This window comes from Ostrea edulis, chromosome 7 (assembly GCF_947568905.1).
Source record: "Ostrea edulis chromosome 7, xbOstEdul1.1, whole genome shotgun sequence".
NCBI lineage: Eukaryota > Metazoa > Mollusca > Bivalvia > Ostreida > Ostreidae > Ostrea > Ostrea edulis.
The window spans coordinates 67479502-67504885 of record NC_079170.1 but is presented as its reverse complement, the minus strand read 5'-3'; the positions used below and the strand labels follow the sequence as shown (position 1 = coordinate 67504885).

Below are 25384 nucleotides of genomic sequence, written 5' to 3'. Positions count from 1 at the left end.
ATCATTATCCCCAAAAGAGATTGTATTCTTTTAAATTTATTGAAAAAAGTCTGTAAAGGATTTAAAGAGAGAAATGTGAGCTAAGTGCTAGAATTTATAAAACAAATACTTTACTAGCCCCTTATATCAACAATCATTATGGCTTGGCTGAGGATGAAACGTGAGCTGGATTTTGAACTTTGGCGGTGATGTCGTGTGTTGTCATGCTTGTTGCTGCAGTCATTTCAGTTCCTGTGATCGCACTGATCATAAACAGGGCGAGGAAACTCAGAAAACCCCAAAACAAGAAAGTGATCTCAGTGTTTACAAGGTATCCCAGCCCCGGGGTGACGAAGACTCGTCTAATACCGTGTCTGGGAGAGGAAGCTGCGGCATATGCACAGCGTAGAATGGTATCTTTGTAATTTTGGTTATAAAACGCTACACGTGCATTCAAACAGAGTTCTGATAATTGTTCTCAATATGAGAAAGCATAACGGACAAGTCCAAGAAGTAGAGTTGCCACCTGGCCACTGTCGGGGGTGGATCCCGTGACTCGCCCGCCCCCGTTCACTTGTTGTATTGTCATAGAAGTATGTCTTAAAGTCCTATGATACATACGTCCTATTTTGTCAGCACTTGGTAGTTTCAGGGGGTTTTGTCCACTAGAACCCCACTAGGTCTTTGTCTTGGACCCATTAAGGGTGGTTCAGGACACCCCCTCCACAAAATACCCCTCCCCCTCCAAATTCAGAACCTTTGTGTCCAGAGCACATGCTTTGTATCTTTTCTGGTAGAAAGGTTTTATGAAAGGTGCATTCAGTTCAAATCTACTGGAAAATGAAAGCAAGATTTTTGTACGGTATTAATTTTCCAACTTGATATGAAATTTATACAGGTAAACTTCGGTATCGAGAACACCGATATGTCGAATACCACGGATGTCTCAAAGTGAGTCGACGGTCCCGGCCAGTTTTACTATATTCATGATTTTAAAAAACTGGTATCTTGAACACAGAAATTAAACTTTGAATACCTGGTTTATCTTCCAAGTAGATTTACTGTCCCAAGTGCTAAAAACACATCCTTTCACACCTGAAGTACACATTCATCCCATTAATATGCTAATTTTACGGTCTGTTGGACATTTCTGTTAGTTTTAGCACAGGCTTCTTGGAACCATTGCCGATATTCACGTCTTAAATTATTAGCCCCAAGCTGTTGATTTGGGAGCTTTATCTAATTATGCAGATTGTGTGTTTGGAGGTGAGAATGAAATGCACACTTATACGTAAGATGATGCGATAATTAAACAAGCAGCTTGGGGACGATTAATGAAATAGGAATTTGATTTTGTCGTAATACACATTTACACATGCTATTACAAGTCGAAGTGATATAGAAATGAAGAATTAAACAATAAAATACCTCATTTTTAAGTATAAATATCAGTACCAAAATTAAAAATCTTCAGTATCTGATAAGCAATCTACATGTGACAAAGGACCCGGTATCCAACCCGGGGGATAGTAGGATTATCTGGCAGTGGTATAAAAAGGGAATCTTTAATTTCATACAATCGAAAAAAGTTCCAGGCAGAAGTTGAAAAAGACACAGAATCGAAGATAGCGATATTTCCTGTTGCCGTGTTCGTCATTATTACAGTGATCGGTTAACATTTACAAAGCGTAACACAAATCCAGGTATCAGAAATACTGAACCGCACGTGATAACTGATTATCGCTATATCAAGGTAACTCCATACTCGCAGTTTTATCCGATACAAATTCAAAAAAATGTATTTATTTCCATTCATTAGAGTTAAAACTAACAAATTATCAAATAAAATACATAGGTCATCACACTTTTTAAGATACGAGACGTTCATAAACAGAATCATATATCACCGTCACAAAATTGCAATTTTTCTTAAACAGCATTATCAAAATTTCATACAAACAGGTTATGACGATATAGTAGCATTCATAACAGTTTCATGAAACTGTATCTTCACAAAAATATACAAAATGTCTGTATAAAATAAAGGAAATCTATCGCATAATAGACTTGATAAAGAAATCAATACAATCAGAGTTATTGCCCTTGGATTCAATATTTTGAAACATATCATTGATTATTCATCTGTAACTTACACTTCTAAAATAGTTTATTTTTAACAAGATTTTTTACAATAACTATTGGAAAAGATTCCAACAAAATTTATGTTCCTATCATGCATAAATTTAAATAAATTATTGATTTTGCAAAATCTGATGACATCACAGGAGGGTGGAATTACTTTAAACAAATGAAATTCGTAAAATGTAAGTGTTACAGTATCAAATAAAGTAATAGATATACATGTACAATATACATGCAAATGCAAACATATTAAAAAAAATCCCCAACTTCAAACTAAAACTCGAGATACCAAAGTTTACCTATACTTACTAATCTGCTACTTCCTGATGGAACATGGATGGGAGAAAAGTGACAGTTAGGTGGAGATAATGTAGGATGGACAAAATGCAACAGGGATCTGAGAAAATGTGGTTAGTGAGAAAAGTAGTGGTGAAGGAGAAAATGTGGTGGTTAGGGAGAAAATGCAATGATTATGGAGAAAATGTGGTGATTTTTTATATTTTCGAATTTCCCCTTATTGGGAGAGGGGGGGGGGCAAAAATAAAGACAAGGAGAGATGTGGCTCTAGGAGATATGCAGGTGTATCAGTGTTAGGATTACACAATAATAGGATGAGCGGTGATTGTATCACAGTTTGACAGTGATTTCATTATTACAGACTAAGTGATGGTATCAGAGTCTGACAGTGATTTCATTATTACAGACTAAGTGATTGTATCACAGTTTGACAGTGATTTCATTATTACACTTGTACAGACTAAGTGATTGTATCAGAGTCTGACAGTGATTTCATTATTACAGACTAAGTGATTGTATCAGAGTCTGACTGTGATTTCATTATTACAGACTAAGTGATTGTATCAGAGTCTGACTGTGATTTCATTATTACAGACTAAGTGATTGTATCAGAGTCTGACAGTGATTTCATTATTACAGACTAAGTGATTGTATCAGAGTCTGACAGTGATTTCATTATTACAGACTAAGTGATTGTATCAGAGTCTGACAGGGATTTCATTATTACAGACTAAGTGATTGTATTGCTTCAGACTGACAGTCATCTTTGTAGACGGAACACATTTTGGAACGGATAAGGGCATACTGTAACAAGCGCAGAGACACGGATCTCGCTGTATGGTACAACGGCTCTTCTGAGGACAAGATGAGATTTTGGCTGACTCCTAAAGTAGGGGGATATAACTTTTTGTACTTCAACCAACAGCCACCAGGTGGCCTCGGAGAAAAGTTAAGGGAGGCAACTCTGTCTGGATTCAGAGGAAACCGAGAGTATGTGGTCATTGTAGGTAAGGGGAGATAAATCTATTTATAGCATGTAAATCATTATTGAACTGTGAACATGGTATTTTCAAAGATTCAACAGGAAAATAATAATTCTGAATCAGAACTTTTTTGTATACAGACACTTGCCTTTGAAATCTTTTATGAATATAAAGAACTTTTTTGTATACAATCACTTGCCTTAGAAATCTTTTATGAATATAAAGAACTTTTTTTGTAGACAGACACTTGCCTTAGAAATCTTTTATGAATATAAAGAACTTTTTTGTAGACAGACACTTGCCTTAGAATTTTTGTCATGAATATACATCTGTATACCTGTCCTTCAGTACAAAGTGCATGTAACAAATAACACCCCCCCCCCTCAATCTTTTCTTGTGTAATTACAGGCTCAGACATTCCCTGACTTACACCTGATTTTTGTGTTTAATTACAGGCTTGGACATTCCCGGACTTACACCTTATTTTTGTGTTTAATTACAGGCTCTGATATTCCCGGACTTACATCTGATGTGATGGAGGAAGCATTTGAGACTTTGGAGGGCGGGGCGGACATGGTACTGGGCCAGGCTGAGGATGGGGGATACTATTTAGTGGGCTTCTCCAAAAAAGCTGCCCATAAAATAGGTACAGTATTCATGTGGTGGGCTTCCTAAATAAAGTTGCCCATAAAATATGAACAGTGTTTATGTAATGGGCTTGAATGATCTCTAAAACAGCTGCCCATAAAATTGGGACAATGTTCATGTAGTGGGCTTCTCCAAAACTGCTGCACACTAATTAGGTACAGTATTGAATTTGTGGGCTTCTCCCATTTCACAATTGTTTATGTTTTATTGTCATGGAGATAAATGAAAGATCTGCATGGTCCATGCATGTTAATTTTGTCCCCATATTTTAACATTTTCGGAGATTAGATGTGAGGGACCGGTTGTTTGAACGGTGTGATTGTAACATTGTAGGTGAAGTGTTTGAGGGAATGGACTGGGGGACAGACCAAGTCTTCGTGCAGCAGTGTGAGAAAGCGAAACAGTTGGACCTCAATCTTTTGATTCTGGACACAAAGCTCTCTGATGTGGTAAGGGAAAGCTGAAACGTTGATGTAAAAAGTCCATTTATTTGATGTGATTTGGGTTACAACCATATGCATAAAATACAAAAATAGTTACCATACTGTTTAATGTAATCCCTCTGGGTTTTTTTTTTTACCATAAAATAAGTTAACTTTGAAATAGATTTATGTAACAATATTCATGAAAGATGTATTTGTTGTGAATTAAAAAAGTGCTTGAAGCATTGGACTCAGTTGCATAAATATTAGTTACTGAAGCTGACAGTTAAGGTTAACTGATAGTTAACTTAAACTGATAATTAATTTAAACTGATAGTTAACTTAAACTTACAGTCAACTTCAGCTGACAGTTAACTTAAACTGACAGTTAACTTAAACTGATAGTTAACTTTAACTGATAGTTAACTTAAACTGACAGTTAACTTAAACTTACAGTAAACTTTAAGTCACAGTTAACTTAAACTGATAATTAACTTAAACTTGCAGTTAACTTCAGCTGACAATTAACTTAAACTGATAATTAACTTAAACTTACAGTTATCTTAGACTGATAATTAATTTAAAGTGATCATAAACATGAATTGATAGTGACCTTGAATTGACAGTTAACATAAACTAATAATAAACTTGAATTGATAGTGACCTTGAATTGACAGTTAACGTAAATTAATAATAAACTTGAATTGATAGTGACCTTGAATTGACAGTTAACGTAAATTAATAATAAACTTGAATTGATAGTGACCTTGAATTGACAGTTAACGTAAACTAATAATAAACTTGAATTGATAGTGACCTTGAATTGACAGTTAACGTAAATTAATAATAAACTTGAATTGATAGTGACCTTGAATTGACAGTTAACGTAAACTAATAATAAACTTGAATTGATAGTGACCTTGAATTGACAGTTAACGTAAACTAATAATAAACTTGAATTGATAGTGACCTTGAATTGACAGTTAACATAAACTAATAATAAACTTGAATTGATAGTGACCTTGAATTGACAGTTAACTTAAACCGACAGTTGTCTTCCTGTTATATTTTACATTCATATAACTTTTTAAAGTAGATGTTAATTAACAATTTGGTTATATGAAGCTGTATTCGGGACTGGATGTTACCTAGCACCGTGATGTATTGTAAGAATAAAGTCCTGTTAACTAGCACCATGATGTATTGTAAGAATAGAGTCCTGTTAACTAGAGCACCATGATGTATTGTAAGAATAGAGTCATGTTAACTAGAGCACCATGATGTATTGTAAGAATAGAGTAATGTTAACTAGAGCACCATGATGTATTGTAAGAATAGAGTCCTGTTAATTAGAGCACCATGATGTATTGTAAGAATAGAGTCCTGTTAACAGAGCTGTTTACTTGTACGGATTGTCCGTATTTTCCACAGATTTTAAAGTCAAACTACGCTCTACGGATTCACATTAAGAATCTACGATTTTCCACGAATCTTGGGGAAAAAATCAGTTTCCGATTGGTATGATAAAAAACACCTTGTCAATTGAATTAACTGGTTCCCCGCTGATTAGTCCGAGTAGAGAAGCGAGGTCAATAGGGAACCAGTTTAGTCAATTAAAGTTGCCATTGTGTAAAGCGCACCATTGATACTGATTTATGTCAAACTTTTAAAAAAGCATGGATGGCGAATGTCAGATTGACGACAATGCAAACGAAACATCCAAACCCATTCAGAGGTTCAAAACAAGAGAAAAAATATATGCCCTAATTTTAAGGATTCATACAGAGTGCATTGGCCATGCCTCCAACAACCGAAGAAAGAACACATGTTTTGTAGTGTGTGCAACATGGACTTCAGCTGCGGTCACGGAAACATAAATGACTGCTACAGACAAGTTCAGAGTAAACAACTTAAAGACCTATCGAAGCTGAAAGTGTCTGATAAGTCAAAGACAAGATTCGTGGATATTTCTAACATTAATTCAATATGGAGTATTTATTTTTGTTCCATATTTTATCAAGTTCAAATTGTTTTGAAATTAAGGGATAAATGGTATGGATGTAGGGAATATAATCTAAACGAAATTTATTGAACAAAGAGCAAGGTCAAAATTATTACAACCGGCAAACTTGAAGGAGATAACCTCGTGGACTCTATAAAAAATTATTTTATCAAAATGCTGTGGTATTTTATAAAATATGACAAATTTAAAGAATGATGGAAAACCATGATAATTACACATTGCAAAATACAAAAGCAACAGTAAACAGCAACATCCTATCTATATGACAACAAGGAGTTGTTCATATAAAAAAGGGTTTAACAACCCGCGTAGCATTTTTAGCTATATTCAACTTTTATACTGACAAAAGTGCTCAAAATACTGACAACTTGGTTCTGGAATACTGACATCAGTTGGACGGGGTAAACAGGTCTGTGTTAACTAGCACCATGATGTATTGTAAGAATAGAGCCCTGTTAACTAGAGCACCATGATGTATTGTAAGAATAGAGTCATGTTAACTACAGCACCATGATGTATTGTAAGAATAGAGTCATGTTAACTAGAGCACCATGATGTATTGTAAGAATAGAGTCATGTTAATTAGAGCACCATGATGTATTGTAAGAATAGAGTCCTGTTAACTAGCACCATGATGTATTGTAAGAATAGAGTCCTGTGAACTAGAGCACCATGATGTATTGTAAGAATAGAGTCCTGTGAACTAGCACCATGATGTATTGTAAGAATAGAGTCCTGTGAACTAGCACCATGATGTATTGTAAGAATAGAGTCCTGTGAACTAGAGCACCATGATGTATTGTAAGATGCACCAGAAGTTGATTTCTTTCTAGTCTGTCAAATTGTTCTAGACTTGTATGTGTAAATGTCAATTTGTCCACCTTCAACTCACAAAGGACACAAAACCAGAGACCTCATCTTTGATGCACTTAAAGAACTAGGTCCCAAAGCCTTATTGTTGATAAAATTAAAGGTCAGATAAAATTGAAGGACAAACTTCTTATCATGGGACTTAGTTAGGAATTCATGTTTTAGATATCTACAAAATGTAGTTAGGGCTGCAAGATTTAGAAATGCTTGTTTTAGATATCTGTAGTTAGGGCTGCAGGATTTAGAAATTCATGTTTTAGATATCTAGTTAGGGCTGCAGGATTTAGAAATTCATGTTTTAGATATCTAGTTATACCCCCCGCAACAAGTTGTGAGGGGGGTATACTGGAATCGGGTTGTCCGTCTGTCTGTCCGTCCGTCTGTAGACGCAATGGTTTCCGGACTCTAAAGCATTATCCTTTCCACCTACCGTCACCATATCATATATATGGACTACCCATGGGATGAAGATGTTCCCTATCGATTTTGGGGTCAAAAGGTCAAAGGTCAAGCGCACTGGACATCGAAGTAGCAATATGGTTTCCGGGCTCTAAAGCATTATCCCTACCACCTACCGTCACCATATCATACATATGGACTACCCATGGGATGAAGATGTTCCCTATCGATTTTGGGGTCAAAAGGTCAAAGGTCAAGCGCACTGGACATCGAAGTAGCAATATGGTTTCCGGGCTCTAAAGCATTATCCCTACCACCTACCGTCGCCATATCATACATATGGACTACCCATGGGATGAAGATGTTCCCTATCGATTTTGGGGTCAAAAGGTCAAAGGTCAAGCGCACTGGACATCGAAGTAGCAATATGGTTTCCGGGCTCTAAAGCGTTATCCTTTCCACCTACAGTCACCATATCATACATATGGACTACCCATGGGATGAAGATGTTCCCTATCGATTTTGGGGTCAAAAGGTCAAAGGTCATGCGCACTGGACATCGAAGTAGCAATATGGTTTCCGGGCTCTAAAGCGTTATCCTTTCCACCTACAGTCACCATATCATACATATGGACTACCCATGGGATGAAGATGTTCCCTATCGATTTTGAGGTCAAAAGGTCAAGCACACTGAACATCGAAGTAGCAATATGGTTTCCGGGCTCTAAAGTGCTATCCTTGCCACCTACAGTCACCATATCTTACATATGGACTACCCATGGGATGAAGATGTTACCTATCGATTTTGGGGTCAAAAGGTCAAAGGTCATGCGCACTGGACATCGAAGTAGCAATATGGTTCGGTTTGTCATGCCATTTGTTTTTTACACTCAGAAAAGAGGTAGTTTATACCTATTACCAACACCCTTTGGGAGATTGGGGTAAGTGGGGGGTATTCTTAGTGAGCATTGCTCACAGTACCTCTTGTTAGGGCTGCAGGATTTAGAAATTCGTGTTATAGATATCTGTAATTAGGGCTGTAGGATTTAGAAATTCATGTTATAGATATCTGTAGTTAGGGCTGTAGGATTTAGAAATTCATGTTTTAGATAACTAGTTAGGGCTGTAGGATTTAGAAATTCATGTTTTAGATATCTAGTTAGGGCTGCAGGATTTAGAAATTCGTGTTATAAATATCGGTAGTTAGGGCTGTAGGATTTAGAAATTCGTGTTTTAGATATCTAGTTAGGGCTGTAGGATTTAGAAATTCATGTTTTAGATATCTAGTTAGGGCTGTAGGATTTAGAAATTCATGTTTTAGATATCTAGTTAGGGCTGCAGGATTTAGAAATTCATGGTATAGATATCGGTAGTTAGGGCTGCAGGATTTAGAAATTCATGTTTTAGATATCTAGTTAGGGCTGTAGGATTTAGAAATTCATGTTTTAGATATCTAGTTAGGGCTGTAGGATTTAGAAATTCGTGTTTTAGATATCTGTAGTTAGGGCTGTAGGATTTAGAAATTCGTGTTTTAGATATCTGTAGTTAGGGCTGTAGGATTTAGAAATTCGTGTTTTAGATATCTGTAGTTAGGGCTGTAGGATTTAGAAATTCGTGTTTTAGATATCTGTAGTTAGGGCTGTAGGATTTAGAAATTCGTGTTTTAGATATCTAGTTAGGGCTGTAGGATTTAGAAATTCGTGTTTTGGATATCTGTAATTAGGGCTGTAGGATTTAGAAATTCGTGTTTTAGATATCTAGTTAGGGCTGTAGGATTTAGAAATTCGTGTTTTAGATATCTGTAGTTAGGGCTGCAGGATTTAGAAATTCGTGTTATAAATATCTGTAGTTAGGGGTGTAGGATTTAGAAATTTGTGTTTTAAATAACTAGTTAGGGCTGTAGGATTTAGAAATTCATGTTTTAGATATCTAGTTAGGGCTGTAGGATTTAGAAATTCGTGTTTTAGATATCTGTAGTTAGGGCTGTAGGATTTAGAAATTCGTGTTTTAGATATCTAGTTAGGGCTGTAGGATTTAAAAATTCGTGTTTTGGATATCTGTAATTAGGGCTGTAGGATTTAGAAATTCGTGTTATAGATATCTGTAGTTAGGGCTGTAGGATTTAGAAATTCATGTTATAGATATCTAATTAGGGCTGCAGGATTTAGAAATTCGTGTTTTAGATATCTAGTTAGGGCTGCAGGATTTAGAAATTCATGTTATAGATATCTAATTAGGGCTTCAGGATTTAGAAATTCGTGTTTTAGATATCTAGTTAGGGCTGTAGGATTTAGAAATTCGTGTTATAGATATCTGTAGTTAGGGCTGTAGGATTTAGAAATTCGTGTTATAGATATCTGTAGTTAGGGGTGTAGGATTTAGAAATTCATGTTTTAGATATCTAGTTAGGGCTGTAGGATTTAGAAATTCGTGTTTTAGATATATGTAGTTAGGGCTGTAGGATTTAGAAATTCGTGTTTTAGATATCTAGTTAGGGCTGTAGGATTTAGAAATTCGTGTTTTAGATATCTAGTTAGGGCTGTAGGATTTAGAAATTCGTGTTTTAGATATCTAGTTAGGGCTTCAGGATTTAGAAATTCATGTTTTAGATATCTAGTTAGGGCTGTAGGATTTAGAAATTCGTGTTATAGATATCTGTAGTTAGGAGTGTAGGATTTAGAAATTTGTGTTTTAGATATCTAGTTAGGGCTGTAGGATTTAGAAATTCGTGTTTTAGATATCTGTAGTTAGGGCTGTAGGATTTAGAAATTCGTGTTTTAGATATCTAGTTAGGGCTGTAGGATTTAGAAATTCATGTTTTAGATATCTGTAGTTAGGGCTGCAGGATTTAGAAATTCGTGTTATAAATATCTAGTTAGGGCTGCAGGATTTAGAAATTCATGTTATAGATATCTAGTTAGGGCTGCAGGATTTAGAAATTCATGTTATAGATATCTAGTTAGGGCTGTAGGATTTAGAAATTCATGTTTTATATATCTAGTTAGGGCTGCAGGATTTAGAAATTCATGGTATAGATATCGGTAGTTAGGGCTGTAGGATTTAGAAATTCATGTTTTAGATATCTAGTTAGGGCTGCAGGATTTAGAAATTCGTGTTATAAATATCGGTAGTTAGGGCTGTAGGATTTAGAAATTCGTGTTTTAGATATCTAGTTAGGGCTGTAGGATTTAGAAATTCATGTTTTAGATATCTAGTTAGGGCTGTAGGATTTAGAAATTCATGTTTTAGATATCTAGTTAGGGCTGCAGGATTTAGAAATTCATGGTATAGATATCGGTAGTTAGGGCTGCAGGATTTAGAAATTCATGTTTTAGATATCTAGTTAGGGCTGTAGGATTTAGAAATTCATGTTTTAGATATCTAGTTAGGGCTGTAGGATTTAGAAATTCGTGTTTTAGATATCTGTAGTTAGGGCTGTAGGATTTAGAAATTCGTGTTTTAGATATCTGTAGCTAGGGCTGTAGGATTTAGAAATTCGTGTTTTAGATATCTGTAGTTAGGGCTGTAGGATTTAGAAATTCGTGTTTTAGATATCTGTAGTTAGGGCTGTAGGATTTAGAAATTCGTGTTTTAGATATCTAGTTAGGGCTGTAGGATTTAGAAATTCGTGTTTTGGATATCTGTAATTAGGGCTGTAGGATTTAGAAATTCGTGTTTTAGATATCTGTAGTTAGGGCTGTAGGATTTAGAAATTCGTGTTTTAGATATCTGTAGTTAGGGCTGTAGGATTTAGAAATTCGTGTTTTAGATATCTAGTTAGGGCTGTAGGATTTAGAAATTCGTGTTTTGGATATCTGTAATTAGGGCTGTAGGATTTAGAAATTCGTGTTTTAGATATCTAGTTAGGGCTGTAGGATTTAGAAATTCATGTTTTAGATATCTGTAGTTAGGGCTGCAGGATTTAGAAATTCGTGTTATAAATATCTGTAGTTAGGGGTGTAGGATTTAGAAATTTGTGTTTTAAATAACTAGTTAGGGCTGTAGGATTTAGAAATTCATGTTTTAGATATCTAGTTAGGGCTGTAGGATTTAGAAATTCGTGTTTTAGATATCTGTAGTTAGGGCTGTAGGATTTAGAAATTCGTGTTTTAGATATCTAGTTAGGGCTGTAGGATTTAAAAATTCGTGTTTTGGATATCTGTAATTAGGGCTGTAGGATTTAGAAATTCGTGTTATAGATATCTGTAGTTAGGGCTGTAGGATTTAGAAATTCATGTTATAGATATCTAATTAGGGCTGCAGGATTTAGAAATTCGTGTTTTAGATATCTAGTTAGGGCTGCAGGATTTAGAAATTCATGTTATAGATATCTAATTAGGGCTGCAGGATTTAGAAATTCGTGTTTTAGATATCTAGTTAGGGCTGTAGGATTTAGAAATTCATGTTTTAGATATCTGTAGTTAGGGCTGCAGGATTTAGAAATTCGTGTTATAAATATCTGTAGTTAGGGGTGTAGGATTTAGAAATTTGTGTTTTAAATAACTAGTTAGGGCTGTAGGATTTAGAAATTCATGTTTTAGATATCTAGTTAGGGCTGCAGGATTTAGAAATTCGTGTTATAGATATCTGTAGTTAGGGGTGTAGGATTTAGAAATTTGTGTTTTAAATAACTAGTTAGGGCTGTAGGATTTACAAATTCGTGTTTTAGATATCTGTAGTTAGGGCTGTAGGATTTAGAAATTCGTGTTTTAGATATCTAGTTAGGGCTGTAGGATTTAGAAATTCGTGTTTTGGATATCTGTAATTAGGGCTGTAGGATTTAGAAATTTGTGTTTTAGATATCTAGTTAGGGCTGTAGGATTTAGAAATTCATGTTTTAGATATCTGTAGTTAGGGCTGCAGGATTTAGAAATTTATGTTTTAGATATCTAGTTAGGGCTGCAGGATTTAGAAATTCGTGTTATAAATATCTAGTTAGGGCTTCAGGATTTAGAAATTCATGTTATAGATATCTAGTTAGGGCTGCAGGATTTAGAAATTCATGTTTTAGATATCTAGTTAGGGCTGTAGGATTTAGAAATTCATGTTTTAGATATCTAGTTAGGGCTTCAGGATTTAGAAATTCATGTTTTAGATATCTAGTTAGGGCTGTAGGATTTAGAAATTCGTGTTATAGATATCTGTAATTAGGGCTGTAGGATTTAGAAATTCATGTTATAGATATCTGTAGTTAGGGCTGTAGGATTTAGAAATTCATGTTTTAGATATCTAGTTAGGGCTGCAGGATTTAGAAATTCATGTTATAGATATCTAATTAGGGCTGCAGGATTTAGAAATTCGTGTTATAGATATCTAGTTAGGGCTGTAGGATTTAGAAATTCATGTTTTAGATATCTAGTTAGGGCTTCAGGATTTAGAAATTCATGTTTTAGATATCTAGTTAGGGCTACAGGATTTAGAAATTCGTGTTATAGATATCTAGTTAGGGCTGTAGGATTTAGAAATTCATGTTATAGATATCTAATTAGGGCTGCAGGATTTAGAAATTCGTGTTTTAGATATTTAGTTAGGGCTGTAGGATTTAGAAATTCGTGTTTTAGATATTTAGTTAGGGCTGTAGGATTTAGAAATTCATGTTTTATATATCTAGTTAGGGCTGCAGGATTTAGAAATTCATGTTTTAGATATCTAGTTAGGGCTGCAGGATTTAGAAATTCATGTTTTACAGACATCTATAGTTAAGAGTGGTTACTTGTAAAACTCAGAACTATTTTTAGAAGTTGATGGAAAATGACGACATCTCCAGACTCGTGTGTTATCATTAGACCGTTGATGCTAGCAATAAACAACATTTACTATCTACATTGTCTGCAGTCGTTGATGCTAGCAATAAACAACATTTACTATCTACATTGTCTTGAGTCGTTGATGCTATCAATAAACAACATTTACTATCTTCATTGGCTACAGTCGTTGTATTAGTGCAAGGAAAATTGTTATCTAAATCATTGGGTTCAGAATTCTCAAGGCCCACATCCAGATCTAACTGATTTGTAAGAATTGTTTGTCAGAAGGTTACTGCATGCTTTCCAGGATACAAAAGAAGACCTGCCTGTTTTAGAGAACGCTCTACGACTCAGCCGCCGCGAGCTAACAGACAGGAACTGGAGTGTTATTATACCCACGATGAACGAGGAGGATACAATAGCTGACACGCTGCAAACTGTGTACAAGGTAAGTTAACACGATAGAATGGAGAAAGAAAACAGAATCAGATGAGAGGTGGAGGAGATAGCTGACACACTGCAAACTGTGTGCAAGGTAAGTTAACACGATAGAATGGAGAAAGAAAACAGAATCAGATGAGGGGTGGAGGAGATAGAATTAGATGATATAGAAAACAGAATCAGATGAGGGATGGAGGAGATAGAATGAGATGATAGAGGAAATAGAATCAGATGAGTGATGAAGGAGTTAGAATTAGATGATAGAGGAAACAGAATCAGATGAGTGATGGAGGAGATAGAATTAGATGATATAGGAAACAGAATCAGATGAGAGGTGGAGGAGATATAATTAGATGATAGAGGAAACAGAATCAGATGAGTGATGGAGGAGATAGAATTAGATGATATAGGAAACAGAATCAGATGAGAGGTGGAGGAGATAGAATTAGATGATAGAGGAAACAGAATCAGATGAGTGATGGAGGAGATAGAATTAGATGATAGAGAAAACAGAATCAGATGAGGGGTGGAGGAGATGGAATTAGATGATAGAGAAAACAGAATCAGATGAGGGGTGGAGGAGATGGAATTAGATGATATAGGAAACAGAATCAGATGAGTGATGGAGGACATAGAATTAGATGATAGAGAAAACAGAATCAGATGAGGGATGAAGGAGATAGAATGAGATGATAGAGGAAACAGAATCAGATGAGTGATGGAGGAGATAGAATGAGATGATAGAGAAAACAGAATCAGATGAGTGATGAAGGAGTTAGAATTAGATGTTAGAGAAAACAGAATCAGATGAGGGATGGAAGAGATATAATTAGATGATAGAGAAAACAGAATCAGATGAGGGGTGGAGGAGATAGAATTAGATGATATAGGAAACAGAATCAGATGAGTGATGGAGGACATAGAATTAGATGATAGAGAAAACAGAATCAGATGAGTGATGGAGGAGATAGAATTAGATGATAGAGTAAACAGAATCAGATGAGTGATGGAGGAAATAGAATTAGATGATAGAGGAAACAGAGTCAGATGAGAGGTTTAGGAGATAGAATTAGATGATAGAGGAAACAGAATCAGATTAGGGGTGGAGGAGATAGCTGACACACTGCAAACTGTGTACAAGGTAAGTTAACACGATAGAATGGAGAAAGAAAACAGAATCAGATGAGGGGTGGAGGAGATAGAATTAGATGATAGAGAAAACAGAATATTCAGATGAGGGGTAGAGGAGATAGAATTAGATGATAGAGGAAACAGAATCAGATGAGGGATGGAGGAGATAGAATTAGATGATATAGGAAACAGAATCAGATGAGAGGTGGAGGAGATAGAATTAGATGATAGAGGAAACAGAATCAGATGAGTAATGGAGGAGATAGAATTAGATGATAGAGAAAACAGAATCAGATGAGGGATGGAGGAGATAGAATTAGATGATAGAGGAAACAGAATCAGATGAGGGGTGGAGGAGATAGCTGACACACTGCAAACTGTGTACAAGTTAAGTTAACACGATAGAATGGACAAAGAAAACAGAATCAGGTGAGGGATGGAGGAGATAGAATTAGATGATAGAGGAAACAGAATCAGATGAGGGGTAGAGGAGATAGAATTAGATGATAGAGGAAACAGCATCAGATGAGGGATGGAGGAGATAGAATTAGATGATAGAGGAAACAAAATCAGATGAGGGGTGGAGGAGATAGAATTAGATGATAGAGGAAACAAAATCAGATGAGGGGTGGAGGAGATAGAATGAGATGATAGAGAAAACAGAATATTCAGATGAGGGGTGATTGAATGCTGTAAGGAATGAAAATGGATGGATGGATGGAAGAATGAATAGATGGATACATGTTTAAATGATTGAGAGTAGAAGGTATGAATTGTATGAAAGAAGAATTTAAGGTATGATAAATGAATGAGAGAAGAAGGTATGATAAATGAATGAGAGAAGAAGGTATGATAAATGAATGAGAGAAGAATGTATGATAAATGAGTGAGAGAAGAAGGTATGATAAATGAATGAGAGAAGAAGGTATGATAAATGAGTGAGAGAAGAAGGTATGATAAATGATTGAGAGAAGAAGGTATCATAAATGAGTGAAAGAAGATGGTATAATAAATGAGTGAGAGAAGAAGGTATGATAAATGAGTGAGAGAAGATGATATGATAAATGAGTGAGAGAAGAAGGTATGATAAATGAGTGAGTGGATAGATGGAAGAATTAATGAGAAGATGGAGTGATGAATACAGGATTTGCCGTGAAAAATGGATGGAAGGAGAGAAGAATAAATGAATAGACAGAAGAGTAATTTATAGATAAAAACACTACAATTAGAGAGTGGGTCTGTGTAATTTTTTCTAGAACTGCAGCAGCGAGACAAAGATTCAGGAGATAATTGTCAGTGATGGCGGAAGTAAAGACAACACTGTTCAAAAGGTCAAGGACTTCTCTCTCAAGGTCAACATTCCTGTCAAGGTCATTCACAGTCAGCCAGGTACGTGTTACCTTGAAGGATTTTAAATCTTTTTTTTTCCCTATTCCTGTAATGGCTATGATTTCAGAAAAACTATAAACCATATACGTTAGAAGAATATTAGTGAGCCAGCTGAAAGAGCTTCGACTTGTATTGCAATCTCTTAACAACTGCTACATATATCTGTTATAATCACAGAAGTCCCTAATCCAAATGGCGGAGATCTCGCAGAGTCACATCTTGATCTCAGATTACGAACTTAATGTAGACTATCTCAATGTCATCCTAGTCTTGCTGTCCCTACACAAAGCAGTGCACCACATTAGTCTAATTAATGTATAACAAAATGTAGTTATAAATATATATATTTGCCTATTTTTATCTACATTCAGTCGTAAAATACTACATGTTTGTCCATAGTTTGATTAGATCCCATCCACCCCCAAACAATGGATTGGGTTGATTGAACGCACCGTTCATATCAAATGTACATGTGCCTGTGCTCACTCTAACAATTCCGTCAACTGACATTTATCTGATGAAATTCCTTGCGTAATATTATTTCCCACATAAGTCTTTGAAATGATATCATAATTGGTTTCAAAAATGTTTAGATATAGATGTTATAAATTGAATTTATTACTAATTATTGATAAAACTCAATTTTGCAAGAAATAAAGTCTTCGTGGATATCAGAGATCTCGGTGACACAAATCGATTTCTGATGTGAGTATTTCTCTCCTGTGGCAGGACGGGGATTCCAGCAGAAATCTGCGGCAGAGGCAGCTACGGGTGACTTCCTGTTGTTCCTTCACAGCGATACTCGCCTACCACGCAACTTTGATATTTCTGCGGAGTCATGTCTCAAAACACCAGGGAATGTAGCGGGGTCCTTTACTTGGAGTGTGGATACTCAGAGGTCTGTTTGTCCATCTGTCTGTCTGTCTGTTTGTCTGTCTGTCTGTCTGTTTGTCTGTCTGTCTGTTTGTCCGTCTGTCTGTTTGTCTGTCTGCTTGTCTGTCATAGTATTTTGTCATCAACGTGTGATATTTCATTCTTGTAGGACCATCTACAACGTGAATACCACGGTTACAGTGAACACGCTTATAATGAATCTACACCCTGAATACCACGGTTATAGTGAACACGCTTATAATGAATCTACACCATGAATTTACAGTAAAACACACTTATAGTGAACACGCTTATAATGAATTCACACTTACAGTACAACACGGTTACAGTGAACACACTTATAATGAATTCACACTTACAGTAAAACACAGTTACAGCGAACACACTTATAATGAATTCACACTTACAGTAAAACACAGTTACAGTGAACACACTTATAATGAATTCACACTTACAGTAAAACACACTTATAGTGAACACGCTTAGAATGAATTCACACTTACAGTACAACACGATTACAGTGAACACACTTATAATGAATTCACACTTACAGTAAAACACAGTTACAGCGAATACACTTATAATGAATTCACACTTACAGTAAAACACAGTTACAGTGAACACACTTATAATGAATTCACACTTACAGTAAAACATGGTTATAGTGAACACACTTATAATGAATTCACACTTACAGTAAGACAAAGTTGTAGTGAACACGCTTATAATGATTCACACTTACAGTAAAACACGGTTACAGTGAAACACACTTACAGTAAAACACAGTTATAGTGAACACACTTATAACAAATTCACATTTACAGTAAGACAAAGTTATAGTGAACACACTTATAATGAATTCACACTTACAGTAATGCATGGTTATAGTGAACACTCTTACAATGAATTCACACTTACAATAAAACACAGTTACAGTAAACATACTTATAATGAATTCACACTTACAGTAGAACACGGTTAAAGTGAACACACATATAATGAATTCACACTTACAGTAGATCACGGTTAAAGTGAACACACATATAATGAATTCACACTTACAGTAGAACACGGTTAAAGTGAACACACATATAATGAATTCACACTTACAGTAAAACATGGTTATAGTGAACATGCTTATAATGAATTCACACTTACAATAAAACACAGTTACAGTGAACACACTTATAATGAATTCACACTTACAGTCAAACACGGTTATAGTGAACTCACTTAGAATTAATTCACACTTACAGTAAAACACAGTTATAGTGAACACACTTAGAATGAATTCACACTGACAGTAAAACAGAGTTACAGTGAACACACTTATAATGAATTACATTAAGCATGCTTATAATGAAGTCACACTTTCAGTAAAACATGGTTACAGTGAACACACTTATAATGAATTCACACTTAGGCCAATTCAACTTAATTAGTAGATTATCATCCAGGGTCACCAAAAAGTATGGGGCGGGTGGGAGGATTTTATTTGTTTTACTTTTTTAGAAAAATATTAAAGACAAATGATTTTTTTTCAACAGAAGTGCATCATTTAATGCCAGATGGATATCAATCTATGCTATTTTCACAGACAAATTCCAGGTTAAGCTTTTATTTCAAACAGAAATATACCAAACTTCTTTAAGATTTATGCCTTTAAGAACGCGAGAAATTAAGAAAACCATTTGGATCTATTTTCTTCACGTAGCTTTTCACGTTGCTATATCGGAAATGTAAACAAGACGTATAAATACCTGAGTCGGACATGAACATTTTCCGGAAATCGCAAGTTTCGCAAAATAAAAAAATTCGGGCAGGCCAATTTTTGAGAGTCGGGCGGGGATGATAATCTATCAATTAAGTTGAATTGGCCTTACAGTAAAACACAGTTACAGTGAACATGCTTATAATGAATTCACACTTCACACTTACAGTAAAACACAGTTATAGTGAACACACTTGTAATGAGTTGACTTCAAACATAAGTATCATCACAGATATAGATGTTGAGAAAGAACAGAAATCATGTCATTTGTGAATTTTGCCATAAACATTCAAACAATCATCCTCTTTATTTAATTGCAGTGATGACAGCTGGTTTTTCAAACTTCAGATGAAAATCGTGACATACTTCACCAACAAACGGATACAGATGTTTGGTAAGTAGTGTATGATTTATTTTCATTGCTTAATGTGCAGAATTATAGTAAAAGACTGTCTGATTAATTATATCTTCCATTATAATGAATGGCTATCTAATTACTTGCTACAATAATCTATGTTTAATTACCTATTATGATTAATTACTGTTTAATCATGTATTATAATTACTTATTATTTCATTACCTCTTTACAATGGTTGGTTGGTTATATATTGTTCAACGTCCCGCTCAAGAATTTTTCACTCACATGGAGACGTTCCTCTTTATAGTGAATTACTGTCTCTGACTTTTGAGCGATTGTTTATGATTGGCATTTAAAAAGCAATTTCTCAGTCATGTTTTATTTTTGTAGAATATCTGTCAGGTTTTATTGCTGTAGAATATCTCAGTCATGTTTTATTTCTGTAGAATATCTCAGTCATGTTTTATTTTGCTGTTGAATATCTCAGTCATATTTTATTTCTGTAGAATATCTCAGTCAGATTTTATTGCTGTAGAATATCTCAGTCAGATTTTATTGCTGTAGAATATCTCAGTCATGTTTTATTTTGCTGTTGAATATCTCAGTCATATTTTATTTCTGTAGAATATCTCAGTCAGATTTTATTGCTGTAGAATATCTCAGTCAGATTTTATTGCTGTAGAATATCTCAGTCATGTTTTATTTTGCTGTTGAATATCTCAGTCATGTTTTATTTCTGTACAATATCTCAGTCATGTTTTATTTCTGTACAATTTCTCAGTCATATTCTATTTCTGTACAATATCTCAGTCATATTTTGTTTCTGTAGAATATCTCAGTCATGTTTTATTTTGCTGTAGAATATGTCATTCATGTTTTATTTTGCTGTAGAGTATCCATTTGGAGACAATGCTATATTCACCAGTCGCCATGTTTACGAGAAGATCGGAGGAATTAAGGAAGTGTATCTGTTGGAGGATGTTCTGATGGTAAATCGTAAAATAAACACGTAGATAAATCGTAGAATTCTTTATAATAAACACGTAAAAGTTCTCACGATAAATTGTAGAATTCTGTATAATAAACACGTAAAAGTTCTCACGATAAATCGTAGAATTCTGTATAATAAACTAGTAAAAGTTCTCACGATAAATCGTAGAATTCTGTATAATAAACAAGTAAAAGTTCTCATGATATATCGTAGAATTCTGTATAATAAACAAGTAAAAGTTCTCACGATAAATCGTAGAATTCTGTATAAATAACACGTAAAAGTTCTCACGATAAATCGTAGAATTGTGTATAATAAACACGTAAAAGTTCTCACGATAAATCGTATAATTCTGTATAATAAACACGTAAAAGTTCTCACGATAAATCGTAGAATTCTGTATAATAAACAAGTAAAAGTTCTCATGATATATCGTAGAATTCTGTATAATAAACAAGTAAAAGTTCTCACGATAAATCGTAGAATTCTGTATAATAAACTAGTAAAAGTTCTCACGATATATCGTAGAATTCTGTATAATAAACAAGTAAAAGTTCTCACGATATATCGTAGAATTCTTTATAAAAATAAGTAAAAGTTATCACGATAAATCGTAGAATTCTATATAATGAATAAGTAAAAGTTCTCACAATAAATCGTAGAATTCTGTATAATCAATAAGTAAAAGTTCTCACGATATATCGTAGAATTCTGTATAATGAATAAGTAAAAGTTCTCACAATAAATCATAGAATTCTGTATAATAAATAAGTAAAAGTTATCACGATAAATTGTAGAATTCTGTATAATGAATAAGTAAAAGTTCTCACAATACATCGTAGAATTCTGTATAATAGATAAGTAAAAGTTATCACGATAAATCGTAGAATTCTGTATAATAAACAAGTAAAAGTTCTCACGATATATCGTAAAATTCTTTATAATAAATAAGTAAAAGTTCTCACGATAAATCGTAGAATTCTATATAATGAATAAGTAAAAGTTCTCACAATAAATCGTAGAATTCTGTATAATAGATAAGTAAAAGTTCTCACGATATATCGTAGAATTCTGTATAATAAACAAGTAAAAGTTCTTGCGGCATAAGTCGTAAAGCTATATAATTATAATTATGCAATAAATCTTCCAATAGTAAATCGTAAAAGTTGAGATTCGTACAATGAAGAAATTATAATTGTTTCAATGGGAAATCATGAAACTATAAGTAAGCAATAAATGTGACGGTTGTGGTTTGTATTATCAAACTGCACAAGTCTAACAAAACTTGTATTTCACATGTATTTGTACTCAGTGATTGAAAATGCCAATAATGACCTTGACAGAGAGAAACTAAAAGAGGCAGGGCATGTTAAAGTGAGAAACTAAAAGTGGGGCATGTTAAAGTGAGGCGGGGCATGTTAAAGAGAGAAGCTAAAAGAGGCAGAGATTGTTAAAGTGAGGCGGGGCATGTTAAAGTGAGGTGGGTTATGTTAGAGAAACTAAAAGAGGTGGGACATGTTAAAGTGAGGCGAGGCATGTTAAAGAGAGAAGCTAAAAGAGGCGGGGCATGTTATAGTGAGAAACCAAATCCTTTGGCAATGTCCAGCGATTCGGAAGATATTACCTATTCTATTAAGATATTGTCTTAATATCTTATTTCATCCATAGAGCCCTTTACCCTAAAATTACTTGGAGTCTTCTACCCTAAAATCACTCGGAGCCTTCTACCCTAAAATCACCCGGAGCCTTCAACCCTAAAATCACTTGGAGCCTTCTACCCTGAAATCACCCGGAGCCTTCTACCCTGAAATCACCCGGAGCTTCTACCCTAAGAAAAATTTCATTGTCACATGCTATTCAATGTAACATGGCTGGTATCAATAATTCAACACAATTATATAAAGCTGTTTATTATCCATCAAGATTGAATGTTGTTCAATTTGAGATGGTGTGTTGGTCGCCCGATCAAAACCATGGATTTCTTTCGAGGTTACTGGTGCGTCACTCGCTTTAAATTCCTCGTTGCTGATGAGAGACGTCAATATCAGCTGCACAGCGTATCTGGTAATCGTCATGAAATAAATAAAGTTTGATGCTTGATCATTGACATTTCTGTTTACCTACAGGTAGAAGAACTATGGAAGGTGGGCCACGTAGGAATAGCCCAAGGTGAGCCGGCTGTTACCAGCGCTCGTCGTTGGAGAAAAGGGGGTGCCTTCAGGGTCAGTTGAGTGTTTATGTGAGAAAGATTTGATTAGCATGATTACACACATACACACCTGTACCCACACACACACCTATACCCACACACAAACACACCTGTACACAAACACTCCTGTACACAAACACACCTGTACACAAACACACCTGTACCCACACACACCTTTACCCCCACACACACACACCTATACCCACACACAAACACACCTGTACACAAACACTCCTGTACACAAACACACCTGTACCCACACACACACACCTATACCCACACACAAACACTCCTGTACACAAACACTCCTGTACACAAACACACCTGTACACAAACACACCTGTACCCACACACAAACACACCTATACCCACACACAAACACACACACTTTGAATAGAGTTAAGCACTGTCAAAGCCAAAAGTTATTACAAAATAATCATATTTAATCCCCACATATCTAACTTTATGGTATGTGTTTTTGATGCCCCAATAATTGGAGATTGGGGGGCATATAGTTTTTGGTCTGTCCCTCTGTTTGTCCACAAAATCTTTTACCTTGGCCATAACTTTTGATAGCTTAGTGCTAGGGCTTTCACATTTTACGTGTGTATATTATATTCCTTGTGACAAGACCATTTTTTGGTATCAAAATTTCTTCACTGTCATATGAGGGCATCATGCCTAAGAAGGATATCAATTGTGAAATTTATTACCTTACCACCTCTAGGACCTCATGCCATGATGGATGGGGCCAAATATGCTAAAAAGGCCATATTTTTTAAAACTCTTCTTCTCTACTCCCACACGTGGTAGAAGAACCAAATGCATAGATACGATGTACATGAAGCCCTCTACTAAAATTACCCAGGGGCCCAGGCCCTACGGCAGGGTCAACATGACCATATAGTGAACATGTATTAAATCTTAGAAAAGCATCTTCTCTACACCCATATATATTTGAGAAATACTAAATGCATGATTATAATGTTCATGAAGCTCTCTACTAAATTGTGAAATTCATGACTCCTGGGTCAGGGGTTCAAGCCCTTGGGCAGGGCCAATATGGCCACACTAAACTTTATTTTTCCTTCTCTACTTTCACATTCATGGGAGGTGAACTAAATGCATGGTAATGATGTCTGTAATGTCCTCTCCTTAAACTGTGAATTTCCCGACCCATGGGTCAGGGGTTCAGGTGGTGGTTGGGGGGGGGGGATGTCAAAATGATTTATATGCTTCAAACTTTCAGTTTTTTCTTCTTCTGTAAATGAATAGATATTGTATTCATAGTATGAAAGATCATAAACATGTGCACAAAGGACTCCATATTGAAGCTTATCCCTGCATGGGCTTTGATACTCAGGTGACTGTTAAGACCCATGGGCCTCTTGTTGTTCTTTTGTTGTTGGGGGGTTTTTTTCTTGCGGTTTTTTTTTTTTTTTTTTTTTTTTTTGGCCAATGTATTAATTTCAAATTTTGCAAAATTAATTTTTATAAACATGCAAAATATCACTAATAACACAAATAGACTTAATGTTGCAATGAAGATTATTTTGTATTTGGTAGATCTCAGGATTGAACCGCATAATTCTGACAGCCCATTACCTTGGTGTCTCCACGGAAACGCTTGCTCTGTGGTATTATGGAGACAAACTTCGATCTGTCATGGCTGCTAACAAAAAGAAATCCTGAAAGAGGGGTGACCTAGGGAACAGGATGACCTAGAAGAGAAAATGACCTTGGAGAGAGTTTTATACCAGTGGATCAAGCAAAATGGGAATTACCCAGAATTTATAAAAAAAAAAATTATTGTACAGACTGATTTGTGTTCCTACAGAAAATGTGTCAATCACTTTCACAAGAAAGTGTTTTTTCCTGTAGAAATACTTGATTATGTTATTTAACATTATACATATATTAACAGTGCGGGTTAGATATGAAGCTTTATTCAACCAAGGAAAACAGCCTACCAAGGCAATGCGCCCAAGGTTCCAATGCTTAAAGCATTCAAGCAGATCAACAGACATTTGCAATAACAAGTGAATTTTAGACTGTGATATCCTGATTTAACAATGACATTCAACTTAACATTTAGTCTTTCTGGTTTTATTGTGTTCAGCATTAAGGGGGTTCCGCAGGACACATGGATAGTGCTACAAGTGGAGGGGTTCCGCAGGACACGTGGATAGTGCTACAAGTAGAGGGGTTCCGCAGGACACATGGATAGTGCTACAAGTAGAGGGGTTCTGCAGGACACATAGATAATGCTACAAGTAGAGGGGTTCCGCAGGACACATGGATTCGTTAAAATTGCACTTTCAAAATCTTTCTTCTTCTTTAAGAACAAAAATGTTACTTCATAGATCATGTGACTTTGTTGTCTTGGTGATTAACAATGAAAATTGTTAAAAAATGATAAATACACAATATGAAAATGAATTCTAGTTTTGTGTTAATGTGGGATATTGTGTCTGTCGAATTTATTACATGGGACGTTGTGTGTGTATAATTTATTACATGGGACATTGTGTCTGTTGAATTTGTCACATGGGATGTTGTTACAAGTATTTCATTGGAATCTATGGAGACTAAAAAAATACAGCTGATATGAACAATGTACAGAATGAAGGCCACACACAATGAAGTGTAGAGATAAACATTACTAATGTCAGGGGACGCGAGTTACCTC

The 25384-nt window shown here is 35.2% G+C and overlaps 1 protein-coding gene across 5 annotated transcripts; it reads left to right on the top strand.

The window, feature by feature from the left end:
* Positions 1–112: 112 nt before the first annotated feature.
* LOC125655392 (uncharacterized) lies at positions 113–25134 on the top strand. Of its 5 annotated transcripts, XM_048885661.2 has the most exons (11): positions 113–392; positions 3191–3425; positions 3904–4047; positions 4383–4498; positions 13818–13958; positions 16339–16471; positions 17201–17369; positions 19457–19530; positions 20387–20484; positions 22613–22708; positions 24262–25134. In XM_048885661.2, exons 1-11 carry the CDS (start codon positions 189–191, stop codon positions 24385–24387), a joined length of 1536 nt encoding a protein of 511 aa, XP_048741618.1. In that variant the 5' UTR covers positions 113–188; the 3' UTR covers positions 24388–25134. The 5 variants fall into 5 exon arrangements, 4 of the variants coding, with proteins under 4 accessions (XP_048741618.1, XP_056001123.1, XP_056001124.1 ...); XR_007362728.2 differs by lacking the exons at positions 22613–22708; positions 24262–25134 and adding an exon at positions 17514–17629 and having other exon boundaries at positions 127–392; positions 20387–20446; XM_056145148.1 differs by lacking the exon at positions 24262–25134 and having other exon boundaries at positions 127–392; positions 22182–22705.
* The last annotated feature ends 250 nt before the right edge of the window (positions 25135–25384 follow it).